Source organism: Lynx canadensis, chromosome X, assembly GCF_007474595.2.
Source record: "Lynx canadensis isolate LIC74 chromosome X, mLynCan4.pri.v2, whole genome shotgun sequence".
NCBI classification, from domain to species: Eukaryota; Metazoa; Chordata; class Mammalia; order Carnivora; family Felidae; genus Lynx; species Lynx canadensis.
Window position 1 is genome coordinate 119859803 of NC_044321.2, and position 17314 is coordinate 119877116.

The following is a 17314-nucleotide window of genomic DNA, read 5'->3' on the forward strand; positions in this document are numbered from 1 at the left end:
TACAGCTCCCTGGTCCAGCTCCACATGAACTGACCTCTGCTCTCCCCATCACCCCCAAGCCCCTACATAGAAACTATGGGCTGGGCCATCTACATAGAAACTATAGGCTGGGCCATCTACATAGAAACTAATTCTTGCTCCCTTTCTCTCCCCTTTCCTCCTCCCCCTACCTGAATCACTCTTTCCTGCCCTCATAGACTGACTTTGGGCCCTCTACTTCCCAGCCACCTCTCCTCAGGATCTTTCTAATTCATCCCCAATTGAACTGACCTCTCCTACCTCTCCCACTCCACCCTACCCTACTCTCCATACATCTCCCTCGTTGGTTCCTGTTCCCTTTATCTCCCTTCCTATCTTCCTTCATTCCCCTCCAACTCTGTAGACCCTTCCTGTAAACTGTCCTATGCTGCCTCTCCCTCCCCATCTACCCTACACCCCCCAAGTCTTACCTAACTACTCTTCCTACATTTCCCTGATCCAGCTTCACAAAAACTAGCTTCTACTTCTCTATCCCCACCCTCTGCCATCTCCCCTACATCTCTTGGTTCAGCCCCACCTAAGCTGACTCTGCCCCCCCTCTGTCACCATCACTCTCCACCCACTCTACAACTCTGCATCACCTGCAGCTGCACTGACCTCTCCTACAATTTCTTCCCCATCCCATCCATTCCCTTCAACTACCTGGTCCAGCCCTATATAAACTGACTGCAGTCCCCCCTCCATCCACATTCCCCCACCCCCTTGTAGTCCTCTTTTCTGCCTTCCCATGAAGTGGTCCCAGCTGCCTCTCTGTCCTCATATTCCTGACCCTCATGTGACTCTCTGTTCCAGTCTCACACCCACTGATTCATGCTGCTCCCTGTGTCCCCATCCCCTCCACAAACCTATTTTAAAATGGCTGGCAGGCACCAATATAGTGAGTACCTCGTGCTTGTTTTTATCCTTAAGGATAACATGTTGGGGCGCCTGGGTGGCGCAGTCGGTTAAGCGTCCGACTTCAGCCAGGTCACGATCTCGCGGTCCGGGAGTTCGAGCCCCGCATCGGGCTCTGGGCGGATGGCTCGGAGCCTGGAGCCTGTTTCCGATTCTGTGTCTCCCTGTCTCTCTGCCCCTCCCCGTTCATGCTCTGTCTCTCTCTGTCCCAAAAATAAAATAAAAATGTTGAAAAAAAAAAATAAAAAAAAAAAATAAAATAAAAAAATAAAAAAAAATAAAAAAAAGGATAACATGTTACGTATCACTTTCCCTTCCCCCAAGATTCCTGACTATATTTCATTTATGAGAACATTAAGAAGGAGGAGATAAGAATGTTTCCAGGGTGACAGTTAACAGTAAAATGGGAAGTAGGACCCAGTCTTCCCGCTCCTTTCCATTATCGTATGTCTTTTATCAGATCACATGCCTCTTATTAGAAAACAGAAATATGACAAAGGTCAAATCCTCCCAGTAAATGCTGTCAACTCGACTTTGGAGGACAGTATACATTAAAAACTTCATGGATGCATATCTAACAAAGCTATGTGACAATCACACCAAGGAAATGACCTTGAGAACAAACAGTTCTGAAATGCCCTCTTGGCCCTTTGTGTGAGTCTGCATTGTGCCCTCAGAGACTCAGACTTAAGCACAACTCTTCTCCCCACTACACAGACAAGGAACCTGAGGCACTTGGAGAGGGAGCTTGTCCCAAATTACCCAGCCAGAAACTGGTGGAGCCCATGAGAGAACCCAGGTCTGAAGCTACTCTGGGTTCCCCCACCACATCCCCCCAGTGTTTCTCAGAGTTATGCCCCTGTAGACTTGTCTGGGAGTGGGTCACCAAGTTGTTCAGGATGCCAGTGTCCAGGGATGAGGCCCAGGGTCATGCCTCTTTACATGTTCTCCATGTAGGGTTACCACTTGAAATACAGGACACCCAAGCAAAGTTAAATTTCAGATCAACAGTGAATAAACAACACAAAGTCCAAATGGGACATACTTGTACTAAAAAAAAATTGTCTAAAATTAAAATTGACCTAGGTGTTCTCTTTATTAGCTGAGGCAACCCTATCCTGGGATTAGGATGCCCCCAGAAGTTTGAAACCCATTCTCTTCCCCTCCACGTGTGGGTGAATGAGCATTCTATCACTGTTGTTCATTTTCCATTTCCCCTCCGCCTTTCTTGTTCCCCACCCTCAGCCTGGGGCAAAGACTTTAACATTATCTGCCATGGCTTCTCTTATAGGTCATCCCATGTAGGGTGAAGAGGGGGCTAGACAAGGTCATTCAGCCCAATCTGACACAGAGATTCTGAGACACCATCCAGCAAATAAACTGACCAGAGGTTGGCTGAATTCAACCTACTGTCATAATAACTTGCCTTTCCCCAATTTGTCCAAGCACAAATTACCAATAAGACTCTCAGACTAACTGCGCCCAAACTATTTTTAAGGCATCATTTAGGCTTAGGTGAAATGGAAATTCTACTAGTTTTACATACTGATGGATTCCCAAAGAAACAAACAATTCAAGTCAGTAGTAAAGGATTAATTTTCTGTCCATCGGCTGGGAAGGAGTTGGGGATCTACCAGGCTGTCTTCAACACAGTGGTTTAGAAGATGAACTCATATTCAAGGTTAAAGAACTCACCCTTAGAGAACAAAAGCTCAAAATAAAAAAGGCTTTATTTTTAAGACAAAAAAACAGCACAAACACACATCCAAATGCAAGTGAATAACTTCACTGGGTTTTATAAAAGAGAAAGCTGCACTCAGGTGTCAATTATAACTGGAAACCTCAAAGAGAGGCCCCCTGCTTCTGGTGACGTGGGTACAACATGTGCTAGTCCAAGAAGTCATTCTGTGGTGTCATCAATGTGGAAATGCATGACAAGAGTGAGGCGATACAAGGCAGAACTGCAGGTGGGTGAAAGCTTTAAGACCCTTTTCTCCACTCTAATACGCTCTCATTTTGCTTTGGGGAACTAAAGTAACCAGCAGGTCACCTTACAAAGAACTTTAATGTCTAAGAACACTTTCAAATACCTAAAAGAGATTCAAGGTTGTTACTAAAGTTATACAGGGAGGTCAGTGGGGGAAAATAGTTTGTGTTCTCAAAACCCAGGTTTCACACAATATGAAAAGAAGACACTGATCTTAGTAAAGGCTGGTCTTTTTCATGATGCGCAGGAACTCTTGCTCATTGACTTCTCCATCTCCATCTCGATCAGCCTCATCGATCATCTCCTGTAGAACAATAAGGATTCAACTTAGATTCATTCATAAATGAATTAAAATGACTGAGCAATGGCTTTCATAAGGTTACATGAATAGACAGTTGTGGTCCACCCATTGCAAATGTGCTGCTTTTTAGAATAGCTTGGTTCCCAAAAAGTTATTTGAAAATCAAGCAATACTTTGTCATACATATCCAGAAGAGAGCCTGAAAATCATCCTGACTAGAGGGATTCTTAAAACCTAAAATAGGAGGTAAAATTTTACGTGTGCATTTTTCTGGGAGCAAGGCCCATAGGCTTGTCACACTATTAAAGGAGAAATTAAGTGGTCAAGAGAGGGACAAGAGAACATTAGTTTTCCTTCAAAGTGGGGCTCACATCAGAGAAAATGTTATTCAGAAAAGTCACACAGGGGCTCCAAGCAGGAGCTAAGCTCAAGTCCGATGCCTTACAAACCTGCAGCTCCTCATCAGTGAGGTTCTCACCCAACTCCTTGGCCACACGCTTTAGATTTTTGAATGATATCTTCCCAGTTTCATCATCATCGAAGAGCTTGAAAGCTTTCAGAATTTCTTCTTTGGTATCTTTCTCAGACTTAGCAAGTAAAACAAATAACACAGAAGCAGTTACTCATGCAGCAGCTCACCGGCACCTAACCCCTCTACGTGGTCTTGGTGATGGCTTTCATGACATAGGTCCTAGCTCACAGGAGATCAAACGTCATCCAGGGTAGAAGAGGACAAACTCAATGACATTATTATAAACAAGCTAAAAAGGAAATATAAAGGACTGACTTAAAATATTTTTTCTATACAAAGCAGAGAGAAACAGGAATAGAGGGTAGAGTTAAAGCTAGAGGAAATATAGTGCTTGAGCTGGCAGAAGAGGGGTCCTCTCGGTGGGGGAAGGGGGGTGCAGGGAGGAAAGAGAGGGCTATTTAACTTGTTATGAGGTAACAGAGAGTTACTGGGATCCCAAGTACTCCAAAAGAGGAAGAGAGGAAAATCCCCCAACAGCTCAAACTCCAGAAATTCCTGAAAGGTAGCTAAAGATAAACAGAACCTCTCTAATAAGAGCAATTTCGGAACCCACCTTTAAGGTGGGACAGCTTTACTAGGTGGTTACAGAAGGTTAAGCTTCCTGATCACTTAAATTAGTACACAAAGAAAAATGCAGGTATCATTAGATGATTTCAAAGCCACAGAATTATTAGAGTAGGAACAGACCTGTGACCTGAGACACACATGGAGTTACTTTTCTACATGCTACTAAAGCGAAGATAAGCCTCACAAAAGGGGAGCTGGAAGGCCAACGAATGAGCAATGGCCCAATGGGAACATCAACATACATCCTGGGTGGGATGACACTCAGGGGAGTGAGGTGGATTGGTCAGGTCTTTCTTGACCCCCTGGGCCCGTTAAAATGGTGACACCTGAGGGACTAGAGAATGGGTACCTTCAACCTTGAAAATGCTAAAAGACCAAATTCCCAGGGCAGTGAAAAGCTAGGCTGTTGGAAGTAACATGCCCTCAGGCTAAGGCTGCCCAGAATAACAAATGAGAGAGAAAAGAATTTTGACCTTTAAAGTATAGGCACTTCACCTTGTCAGGCACTGTAATATTGCTGGTGTTTACAGGTTTTACTGCTTGTGGTTATCATATTGACAAATCAGTTGAGAAAAATAATCACAAAAGAGTGACAGCAGTAGTACTTTTACGACTTTACAGAGGGTAAACCGACTTTTTGTGATTTGTGTGGACTTGAAGAAAGCCAAGAACCTAAGCATTCTAATTTTCAGTCATAAATACCATCCTTTATCAGCTGAACCCTCCATTTTGTATTAACTTTTCTTCAGTGAAGACATTTTCATATCTAGATTCAAATTTGTTCACCATTATGGGTGGAAAATATGCTGATTATTCCAGCTAACTTACCATTTTCTGAGTCATCACAGTCAAAAAGTCACTAAAGTTCATTTTTCCTGTCCCTTCCTTATCAATTTCGCTTATCATTTTCTTGATCTCTTCTTTCTTGGGTTCAAAGCCCAGTGCTCTCATTGCCACCTACAATGAAAACAGGATCATCTCAATACGCACATCTAAACCGTTAACAGGAACAAAAATGACAGCATTGAGAGTATTAAGCCAGCATCTGACACAATTTCATTCAAATGATTGGGAGAGGCGCCTGGGTGGCTCAGTCTGACTTTGGCTCAGGTCATGATCGTAGTTCCTGAGTTTTGAGCCCTGCATTGGGCTCTTTGCTGACAGCTCAGAGCCTGGAGGCTGCTTCAGATTCTGTGTGTGTCTCTCTCTCTGCCCCTCCCCCACCCGCGCTCTGTTTCTCAAAAATAAATAAACATTAAAAAAAACTTTTTTAATGATTGGGAAACACTAGAACATTATGCAGATTGATATTTGTGTTCCATTTTATTTAATAACACTTGAGGTAAAGAAAAGATAGGAAAACAGAACACAGTGCATCCTCCCCTGTTACTTCTTGCAGAGAGATGAGGAAAAAAGAGGTACAGTGGTGACAGGGAAACAAAAAGATGTAGAGGAAAGGCAAGGCTGGGGAGTTGGAATGTAAATGGCTTACCTTAAGTTCCTTAACATCTATGGTTCCAGTTCCATCAGCATCAAAGAGATCAAAAGCTTCCCGGATTTCCTGTTTCTGCTCTTCAGTAAGCTCAGGCTTAGGACTCATCCTTTTTCGCTGGGCAGATGTTGCCATGCTTGCCTTCTTAAAGTTAGAGGCCTTTAGACGTTTTACAAACACAGAAGCACAGTATTATGTAATATAATCTATATTTTACATAAAATAGTTACAGACAACAAATTATTTTAAAATTGTTTACACCAACCAATTCCGAAGCTTTGCTTAACAGAAGAGATAACAGGGTTTACTGGAAAGAACAGTGAATCCTTCCATGCACCTCTATCCCTCCCTCTTCTTTATTTACTACTGTTTCTAGAAGCAAGGAGACCCCTTGTTTGGTTGGACACCTCTGATTGAAAATCATCCTAAAAGAGATCTAGCCAAGGAGCTGACTGCATAAATGTACAGATAACCAGGTGACCTTGATTTTGGGGATCCTAATAATTATCTAGAAATGTCCTTACAACACCCACTCGCGGTACTCCGCTTCCCTCTATGCAGTCCGACTTTAAGAAGTAACCACGCTTCCAGATTTGGCCAAATATTACTAGGTTGCTAAAATGTATATTCTGCCAATATTAAACAATAAAACTCAATCCACTTGGCACATCTGTCCCTCCTGCAAGGAGCTCAAAACATGTCCCGAATATCCCTGTACTTAAATTTTAGGATGCATGTTACCAATCAAACATAATAAACCTCCTCCCCAGTTCTATGGGTAAACTTTGGTAGAGCGAGGCGGCCAGGTCAGGATCTGAGAAGTCAGGGCCTGCGGGTAACGTCAGTTTTCTTTGTCCAGGGGCGGTCACCGAGGGGGCCGGCAGGGGAAGATCAGGGGAGCCTAAGGGATGGGTGGGCGCAGCGCAGACTGTGGGTGAAGGGGAGCAGCAGCGAGTCACAGGCCCATCTGGGCGGCAGGCGTCTCTACACTACGCTTCCGGGAAAGAACTCAGAGGAAGGAGGGGCACGCCAAAATCGAGAACGGCGCAGGAGAGCTGGCAGGGCCAGACGAAATCTTGGAAGGGCTCAGCCTCTGGGCGCGGGGCACCAAAGGACGGCCTGCACTCACCATTGCCGACCAACTCCGCCGCCCGTTGTTACGGCAACCGACGTATACACTGACTCGGCGCCTTTCCCACCTCCCCACGCGCGCGGCCCTGCTCCCCATTGGCGGCCCACTAGCCGCCACCGCCCCCCATTGGCGCAGGGCTGTGGTGGGTGGGGCTAATCGGACAAAGGCCTGGCCCAGGGCCTGGGGGCTGTGCACTCACAGCTAAGACCTGGCCTCATTGGGCAGGATCACGTTATGAGCGCCGATTGGCTGAACTAGCGCTAAACTAAGCCAATCCCGTTGGCGGAGGAGTCTCGGCAGATCCTCTGCTCACGCGGGCGTGGAGAAACCGGTGCCCGCCGGCGGCTGCAGGTCTTTGAGTGCTAGCTTGGGGAGCGCTGAGGCTGGCCAGGGGATCACCTACGGACGGTAAGGGTTACGACCTCGCCCTGGGAGGCTGCCTTCTATCGGCTACAAGGCAGGAGGGCAAGGGGCTGGGTGAGGCGGTCTGGTCGGGAGGTTTCTGGTCTGGCCTAAGACAAAATTAGGGTCAGAAGGGCCAGAGAAGACCGTGACCTTGCGTGTTACAGCGGAGACTACACAAGGAGCAACTGAGACCCAGAGAAGTGAAGGGGAATGTTGCACAGGTTTGGACGGCTGGGACTTAGAAACCGTGTCCCGCTGAGGCTATTTCTTCGAGTGTCCATTCTATAGCACCGCCTCCCCCCCGCCCTGCCCGCAACTGATTTTAAGAGTGGATCACTGGGGCGCCTGGGTGGCGCAGTCGGTTAAGCGTCCGACTTCAGCCAGGTCACGATCTTGCGGTCCGTGAGTTCAAGCCCCGCGTCAGGCTCTGGGCTGATGGCTCGGAGCCTGGAGCCTGTTTCCGATTCTGTGTCTCCCTCTCTCTCTGCCCCTCCCCCGTTCATGCTCTGTCTCTCTCTGTCCCAAAAATAAATAAAAAACGTTGAAAAAAAAAATTAAAAAAAAAAAAAAAAGAGTGGATCACTTTGGTTCTCTCCTGGCTAAAAGCAGCCAAGGAGATGAGGTGGGAGCCTGGGAACGGACTTTGAAGGAAGTGAAGGAGATATGAGCGAGCATGAGGGGAGAGGTCGTTAAAATAGACTTTTTTGATAGTCACTCAGGCGGATAGGGGGGAGCATTCCAGGCCGAGACATTGCCATGAGCAAAGTCACGGAGGACTTTGAAGTGTGAGGGGTGCTTGGAGAGTGTGGTTTTAGATTTTCTTTTATTCAGTTTGTTTTTATCATGATAAGTGTAGTCTTTAATCCCCATCACCTATGTAACTCATCTCCCCACCTATTTCCCCTCTGGTAAGGATCAGTTTGTTCTCTATAGTTGAGAGTCTGTTTCTTGGTTTGCCTCTCGTTTTCGCTTTGCTCATTTGTTTTGTTTCTTAAATTCCACATATGAGTGAAATCATATAGTATTTGTCATTCTCTGACTGACTTATTTCACTTAGCATTATACTCTGTAGCTCCATCCATGTCATTGCAAATGACATTTCTTTTTTCTTAATGGCTGAGTAACATTCCATTGTATATTTATACCACATCTTCTTTCTCAGTTCATCCATCCATCAAAATATGGACTACTCCCATATCTTGGCTATTGTAAATAATGCTGCTATAAACATTGGTGTGCATGGATCCCTTTGAATTAGTATTTTTGTATCCTTAGGGTAATACCCATTAGTGCAATTACTGGATCATTTTTAATTTTTTGAGGAACCTCCGTAGTGTTTTCCAGAGGCGCTGCACCAGTTTACATTCCCACCAACAGTGCAAGAGGGTTCCTCTTTCTCTGCATCCTTGCCAACATATGTTGTTTCCTGAGTTGTTAATTTTAACCACTCTGACTGGTGTGAGGTGGTATCTCAGTGTGGTTTTGATTTTTATTTCCCTGATGATGAGCGATGTTGAGCATCTTTTAATGTGTCTGTTGGCCATCTAGAGGTCTTCTTTGGAGAAATGTCTATTCATGTCTTCTGCCCATTTTTTAATTAGATTATTTGTTTTGGGGGTATTGAGTTGTATCAGTTCTTTATAAATTTGGATACTAACCCCTTTTCAGATATGTCATATGCAAATATATTCTCCCATTCAATAGGTTGCCTTTCAGTTTTATTGATTGTTTCCTTCGCTGGGCAGAAGCTTTTTATTTTGATGTAGTCCCAATAGTTTATTTTTGCTTTTATTTCCCTTGCTTCAAGACACACATCCAGAAAAAAAAGTTGCTACAGCCAACATCAGAGAGATTACTGCCTGTGCTCTCTTCAAGGATTTTTAGGGTTTCAGGTCTCACATCTAGGTCTTTAATCCAAATTTTGAGTTTATTTTTTTTGTATAGTGTAAGAAAATGGTCAAGTTTCATTCTTTTGCATGTGGTTGTCCAGCTTTCCCAACATCATTTGTTGAAGAGACCATCTTTTTCCCATTGCATGTTATTTCCTGCTTTGTCAAAGATTAATTGACCATATAGTTGTGGGCTTATTTCTAGCTTTTCTATTCTGTTCTATTGATCTATGTGACTATTTTTATACCAGTACCGTACTGTTTTAATTGCTACACTTTGTAATATAACTTGAAATCTGGAATTGTGATACCTCCTGTTTTGTTTTTATTTTTCAGGATTGCTTTGGCGAATCAAGGTCTTTTGTGATTCCATAAATATTTTAGAATTGTTCCAGTTCTGTGAAAAATGCTGCTGGTACTTTTCATAGGGGTTGCAGTAAATCTGTAGATTGCTTTGCGTAGTACGGACATTTTTAAAATATTTGTTCTTCCAACTCATAAGCATGGGATGCCTTTCCATTTCTTTGCCTTATCTTGGATTTCTTTCATCATTGTTTTATAGTTTTCAGAGTACAGGTCGTTGACCTCTTTGGTTAAGTATATTCCTAAATATTCTGTCGTTTTTGGTGCGGTTGTAAATGGAATTGTTTTCTTAATTTCACTTTCTGCTGCTTTATTATTAGTGTATAGGAATGTAACAGATTTCTGTACATTGATACTCTATTTTGCGACATTACTTACTTCATTTATCAGTTCCAGTAGTTTCTTGGTGGAGTCTTTAGGGTTTTCTATATATAGTATTATGTCATCTACAAATAGAGTTTTACTTCTTCCTTACCAGTGTGGATGCCTTTTATTTCTTTATGTTGTCTGATTGCTGTGGCTAGGACTTCCAGTACTATGTTGAATAAAGTGGCAAGAGTAGACAACATTGTCCTGTTCTTGATCTTAGCGGAAAAGCTTTCAGTTTTTCGCCGTTGCGTATGATGTTGGCTGTGGGTTTTCCATACAAGGCCTTTACTGTGTTGAGGTATGTTCCCTCTAGACCTACTTTGTTGACGGTTTTTATCATGAATGGATGTTGTATTTTGCCAAATGCTTTTCTGCATCTAGTGAAATGATTATATGGTTCTTATCCTTTCTCTTATTGATGTGATATATTACGTTGATTGATTTGTGAATATGGAACCAGCCTTGCATCCCAGGAATAAATCCCACTTGACTGTGGTGAATGATTTTTTTGAATGTATGGTTAGATTTGGTTTGCTAATATGTTGAGGATTTTTGCATCTGTATTCTTGAGAGATATTGGCCTGTGGTTCTCTTTTTTTTGTGGTGTCTTTATCTGGTTTGGTATCAGGGTGATACTGACTCATAGAATGAATTTAGGAGTTTTCTTTCTTCTTGTATTTTTTGGAATAGTTTGAGAAGAATAGGTATTAACTCTTCTTAAAATGTTTGGTAGAATTTGTGAAGCCGTCTAGTGCTGGAGTTTTATTTTTTGGGAGTTTTTTGATTACTGCTTCAATTTCTTTGCTGGTAATTCGTCTGTTCAATTTTCTATTTCTTCCTGCTTTAGTTTTGGTAGGTTTTATGTTTCTAGGAATGTATCCATTTCTTCTAAGTTGTCCAATTTGTTGGCATATAAGTTTTCATAATATTCTGTTACAATTTTTTTGTATTTCTCTGGTGTTGGTTATTTCTCCTCTTTCATTAGTTATTTTGTTTAGTTGAGTCCTCTCTCTCTCTCTTTTTTGATGATTCTTGCTAGAGGTTTACCAATTTTGTTGATCTTTTCAAAGAACCAGCTCCTGGTTTCATGCGTGCTTGGAGAATTACAAGGGTGTGTGTGCAAGGGTATGGGCTGAAGCATTGGAGCTGGAGGTCCAGGATCTGCCCTCCACAGCTAGCCCAGTGTAAGAGGGCTCTCAGTCCTTACATGCTTCCCCTCTGGGCATTGGGGCATTATTTAGGGAGGCAGGGCACAGAGCATAAGCTTCTTAGGCTGAGAAAGGCATGAGATATATTAGCATCCATTAAATTAACGTCTTTGCTGACCTTCTTCCCTTTTTTCCCTTCCTTTTTCAGCATGAACCAGGTCCAAAACCATTCAGTCATATTTGACTCTTTTCCTGTCCCCTCTGCATTAACCAGCCTCCAGGTTCTATCCGTTCTCCCACTTAAAGGCCATTCCTTTTCTCTTTTCCACCTCTGCTGCTCCTCTTCCAATTCAGGCCTTTGTCAGCAGTCTCCCAGCTCCTACCAGCCAGAATTCTCACCGTGGTCTGCAGGGCCTGGCATATCATGCCCTTTCCTTTCTCCAGGCTCATTCCAGCTGGGACACTAGGTTCCTTGTTGGGCCTCAAACACACAGGCACAATCCTCAGAACTTTGGCTCCAGCTGGCCCTTCTGCCCGCTTGCTCCACTTCTTTCCCTCCTCCAGGTCTTTGCTCCACTATCACCTTCTTTCTTAGTGAGCCACCCTAAGCACCCTATTTGTTTAGCACTGCCGCCCCCAGCATGCTTGAGCCCCATATCTTGCTCTACTGTTTTCCCCTGGTACTTGCTTATTTTGTTCTTTATTGTCCACCCACTAGAAGGTAAGCTCTATGAGGGTAGGCATCTTTGTTTTGTTCACTGCTGGTACTCCGGTACCTGGAACAGTGAAGGGCACATATTAGGTACTCAGTAAAGCTTGTTTGAATGACTGGTGAAGAATGTCCCTGTGCCTGCTTCTCACCTGCCTAGTCTACCTGCTCTGCCAGGTTTGTCTTCCTGGTGAACACTCTGGTCAGGTCATCCCCCCTGCTCTTAAACCTTCAGAGGCTTCCCATGACTACAGAGTAAAGTCCCAACCTGGCATCTGAGCCCCCTGCCCAGTTTTGCCTCTGCTGGTCCTTATATGTCTTGTCTTCCATACCCTACTTCCTGGTCTGCAGGGTGACAGACAGCCTGGCAGAGTAGAAAGAACAGCCACAAAGTTCTGCCTTGGCTGTGTAAAATCTGTGTGGTGCAAGTCACTCGACCTCTGTGCCTGAGTTTTTCTTTTGTTGAATGAGACCTAACTGGGTGCTTTAGGGATCTTAATGGTGTAATATACTTAGATGTAAAAAGACCTGGCATTTGGCAGTTTTTCGAGCAATATTATTTCTTTTCTCTGATTTGCTCTTGTTATCTCCCCTACCCCGCATGCCCAAAACTTTAGACTTGGGTAAAATCCCTTCTCCGCACCGCAGCCAGAGTGATCCTTCTGATCTTAACACTCACCCTGCTTACAACTTCCCAGGGCTTCTCCCTCTCCTCTTAGTGTAACCTTAACTTGACACACAGTCCCTCTATATTCTCAACTTTGCTCCCAATCTTGCTTCATACTCACTATGACACAACTTGTCACAGTTGCCAGAACATGCTGGCTCTGTGCTATCACCTGTCCTTCCCACCCCTGGCCATGGAAAGGCTTTTAGGACACCCACCCCTGTTTGACTCACTCCTCCATGGCCTTGAGAACTTGGCTCAGGGATCGCCTTCTTGGGCCAGCCTCCCCGTTCTGGGTTTACCTTCATGAGAACTCAGAAGCATTCCACAATTGTCCACTAAGTCTGTCTCTCACACTAGATCGTGGGCTCCCTGGAGGTTGGTGCTGTGTCTTAACGCAGGTTCTGCCTGGCAGTGGCCAGCATTGGGTGAGTGAGCCAAAACCTGGGTGCTTGCTCTTTTACAAGTTGCAGCTCCACTTTTATCCCCGAGCCTTGTTTGAGCCCCATAGCAGCTCTGAGGTCAGCAGGGAGGATCACTGCTCTGCAGAAGAGACCTCTGGGAGCAGCTGCAGGAGAACAATACAACCCCTGCTCTGTTCCAGGCTCTTTGCTGGCCCTCAGGGGGCTCACAACCAAGTAGGAAAAAAAAGGTATAATTGAGCGTGCTGAGTATTAGAACGGGAGCAGACAAGGAAGGAGCTGACTGTCCCCAGGGAGGGAGAGGAGGTTCACAGTAGTGACAGTTGAGCTAGGCCTTGAAGGATAAGGAAGAACTCACCAAGGAGAGGGAAGGTATTCTAGGTGGAGGGGATAGCATAAGCTCAAGCTCGCAGGCATGCTGATGGGTTTCTCGAGGGCCACTACAAATCCAAAGCCAGGGTCTTTCTGTGTCCTAAAAATAGACAATCAGAGAGACGAATGACTAACAGAAACAACCAGACGCCTCAGGTCTATGAAAGGACAAGATTTAGCTGATTGAGTCCTTTGGGGAAGTGTGTTTTGCCTTGACTCCTGTTTGCAGTTTTCTTTCATACACAGACATTGTCTGTCCACAGACTAGACCGGTGAGCTTGTGGTAGCTACATCTTACCTTCCTGCACTGACTCCATGGAAGACAGCAGGCCGGGCCCCGACTACCCCCACACACCCTAACACACCCCTCTGAATTGCTCTGCATTACCCCTTTACAAAGAAGCTGATCTCCCATGTTTTCAAAGGAGGGAATACTTTTTCTTTCTATCTGGTTTGAGGTGGACAGACTGTCCCTTCCTTTTGCCTCTAGGACTTAGTTTTTGGGGACTTTCCCCAGTAAGAAGGAGATTAGGCTCACTTGCTTGTCTTCTTATATAATCCTGTCAGCAGCCTTTCTCCCCTTGCCCAGAAGTTGAGCAAGGCACTTAGATTTCACCAGTAGAAGGTGGATCTCTTCCTAGTTTGTTTTTTTTAGTTCAAAGCTTTGTCTCAGTATGAATATACTGGTTTTTAATGGATTCAAAGAACTAACATTTTACAGGAGAAAGATTTGAGGCTTCTGATGTGTGAACCTTAACAATCCCAGCCCCCTGAATGTTGCTCTTTAGGGTCTTATTTTCCCATTAAGAGCTATTCTGAGCCCACTTTTAAGAGTACGGTCAGTGGCATTCATTTCACATTGTTGTGCAACCATCCCCACCATCCATCGCCAGAAGTCTGCCTCTTGTAGAACTGAAACTCTACCTAGTAATCGCTAAGTCCCCAATTCCCCCTCCTCCCAGCCCCTGGCACCCACCATTGTTTCTACATATATGAGTTTGACTACTATACATATCTCATATAAAAAAGGATCATATGGTATTTGTGCCTGCCTGATTTCATTTAGCATAATATATTATGTGAAAAGTGAAGTTTTAAAATGTATTTTCCTGATAACTTCCATTATGATTTCAGAAACATGTTTCCGTAAAATGGCCCCATCAGACACAGAGGTTCATAATACCCATTTCAAGGCCATTTTATCCAGCCACAAAATCATTTCCTACAAGAACGTGTGTGTGTGTGTGTGTGTGTGTGTGTGTGTGAGAGAGAGAGAGAGAGAGAGAGAGAGAGAGAGAGAGACTAGAGGTGTGGAATTGGATCGGAGCAGTCATGGTGTTTGAGACCCTGGTGTTGGCTGCCTGGCAGCCACCTTCTCACTGATAAGTGTTCTGTGAATCTAGCTTTTTGCACGCAATTGGACTGTTTTCTTTGTCACAGATTTCACCGTCTCCAGATGTTAGGAGATCCATGGCTTAAGTAAATTGACCACTACCAAGAAAACAGACGTAAGACCAAATACATCTAACCCAAAATTGAATGCTTCTCTTTGTTTGCGAGTCAGTATTATGGGTGAATGAAGAGAGGAGCATATCCTAAGGGCCGTCACGAAAGCTGGTCTTATAAACTACTCGTCTGAGTGGTGTTATGGTTCTTTCATCAGCTGGTATGCTTCATTGTGTCTTGGTTGTGAAGTGCTCAGTCCCCACCATACTCTGAGCACTTCCTGAAGGCTTCTGACAGCCCCAGACACTGAGTTCTTCCACACATAGTCAGGATGGCTTTAATTTCACCAAGAAGAGCTCTGTCTTCTGTTATACTGTTCCACTCCCAGCACCCCCTGCCCTAGCATCATGGGGATGAGCAGCACATAGTCCCTTTTATTCACGGGGAAACTCAGCTGCAGCAGAAAGACAGGACTGGAGTGGATTTACCTAGTTTGTGGTAGGGCTGGCACCAGAACCCAGCACTCCCTGGGTCTGTGCATTTTCCCACTGCACTCCCACAATGTAATGATCAACACAAGGAAAATCAAGAATAATTGAAATGTGTGAGTGCCATGGAAAAAGCTACAATGCCAAAGATGCTCCTTTTGTTGTAAATGACGAGAGAGCCATTTAACTGGCTTCCCATTTTGCCTCTAATCCAAGAATGCAGTGAGTTATGGGCCCAGTTACACCTTTTCCGCAGAGAGAAGCCTGTCACAGGAATATTAAGCAGAGGGCTTCATTTAATAGCTACCACTGTGGTTCAGCTCTTTGTGGAAACTTGACAGGGGAATGGCATCCACACAAAAACACTAATGCCTCAAAAATGTTTCAGTTGATATTATATAAATGTCTGTCTCTAAATATGTCTTTATGAAGAGAAAACTTCATCGCAAACATAACGTTATTCGGAGCTGAAATGGAACAAGCATTTGGTGAGCCAATGAGAGACCAGGTCACACGGACACATTTGACAGAAGACATTCCAAATGTGAGTACTGACACACAAAAAAAAGGTTAACCAAAACCAGATAAGGGGAAAGTCGAGCACATATATACCAGGAAGCCACTGATATTACCTGTGGATTAAAAATTGTATTTGGTACATTTATCAAATCAATTAATGTTGAGTTTATACACATACACACACATATATACATATATATTCAAGGTTTCAGTTACTTATTGCTGTGTAACAGTGTTAGAACATAGTGGTTTAAAACAATACCATACCCATTTCTTTGTTCTTGATTCTGTGATTCAGGCTGGCCCCACTTGGGAGTCCTTGGCTGGTTTCCTCTGGGTTTACCCACCCACCTGCAGTCAAGGGGACCCCCCCCTGAGGTGTGAGTTCCAAGCGGCCTCACTCACATCCCTGGCAGTAACTGCTGGCATTGGCTGGGTGCCTCAGTTTGCCTTCATGTGGCCTTCAACAGGCTAGACTAGGCTTTTGGTTGGAATGGCAGAAGGCTTCTCTAGCAACCACACTGGCAGTAGCAAGGACTCCTAAGATCTAGCATTGCAAGTATCAGAAAGGACTTTAAGGAATTGTCAGGGCTCCTGGAGGTTCTTCATGTAGGTCTGCATAGGTTTGGTTTGATTCATTTTTGATGAATGCTAACGTTTCAGAAATGAAATCACGTCAAGATAAAATGTGTTTAGATCAAATGTTAATAAATTAAAGATGCCGAGGAGTTTCCCCACTAGATCACACTTGTCTTGGTGGGTAGCTCAGAATAAAGCCTCCTCTGTGCCTCTATAATAGAAGGTTAATGTGAGATTCTAATGTTCAGATGAACCATCAGAGTCCCTTGCCATCTAGTTCCTTGTTTGTATAAATTAGGATTTTATTGATACTCAGCAACCAAAAAAATTAGATTTCAATGGTTGTGTCATGGTGTTCTTTCTCACTGGTTGCCTTTATAAGAAGTATAAGTTAAAAATTTAAAAGAACACTTTTATATTACCTTATATATATGTTCTGTGTAAGACTTCTCTGAAAAGAGGCCCACTGCTAGAGACAAAGGAAAACAGAACAGGTTAAAAGAAACCCAGGGGCCTAGATCATTCTCTTACCTCAAGGTCATATTGCAATTAAAATCATTTAGATGGCTTTCTTTTCTATTCTTAAAACTCTCTCCAAGATGTTGATTTTATAACTTCTCTCAGTAACCCATTCTTGAGTCTCATTACCTGTTTACAGTCCAGAGTTTTATTCTTGTTAGTACATGTTCCTTCTTGTCCACTGTGCCCACTTGCTCTGCATCATCTTTCATGGCCATAAAACGTAAGTGGTTATTTCATATGATCTCTAACCATGTGGTGTTATAGGTGTGATTAAAGACGTTGGCCCATCACACACCTGACTTTTCTGGGGTAAATGTCAGTTCAGTTCTCATCACTACACAACTCTCTGTGGAATAGCCATTGGCCCACTCGTTCCAAGCAATATTGGTGCCACATTTCAAAATAATAATAATGATTAAAAAAAAAAAAAAAAAACAGGGGCGCCTGGGTGGCTCAGTCTTGATTCTGGCTC

At 43.8% G+C, this 17314-nt stretch overlaps 2 protein-coding genes across 3 annotated transcripts in view; one reads left to right on the plus strand and one right to left on the minus strand.

Moving 5' to 3' along the window:
• Nucleotides 1-2645: 2645 nt before the first annotated feature.
• CETN2 (centrin 2) lies at nt 2646-7028 on the minus strand. The gene is made up of 5 exons (XM_030305960.1): nt 6942-7028; nt 5813-5971; nt 5149-5277; nt 3671-3808; nt 2646-3224 (listed from the first exon to the last, which is right to left on the minus strand). Exons 1-5 carry the CDS (start codon nt 6942-6944, stop codon nt 3135-3137), a joined length of 519 nt encoding a protein of 172 aa, XP_030161820.1. The 5' UTR covers nt 6945-7028; the 3' UTR covers nt 2646-3134.
• Nucleotides 7029-7246: 218 nt separating this feature from the next.
• NSDHL (NAD(P) dependent steroid dehydrogenase-like) overlaps nt 7247-17314 on the plus strand; it is a 29910-nt gene continuing 19842 nt past the window's right edge. The window contains exons 1-3 of one of the 2 annotated variants that reach the window (XM_030305873.1): nt 7252-7352; nt 14729-14796; nt 15655-15766. In XM_030305873.1, coding sequence (XP_030161733.1) covers nt 15695-15766 — 72 coding nt within the window. In that variant the 5' untranslated portion in view covers nt 7252-7352; nt 14729-14796; nt 15655-15694. Of the gene's footprint in view, nt 7353-14728; nt 14797-15654; nt 15767-17314 lie in introns of both variants that reach the window. The other variant, XM_030305872.1, reaches the window with a different exon arrangement.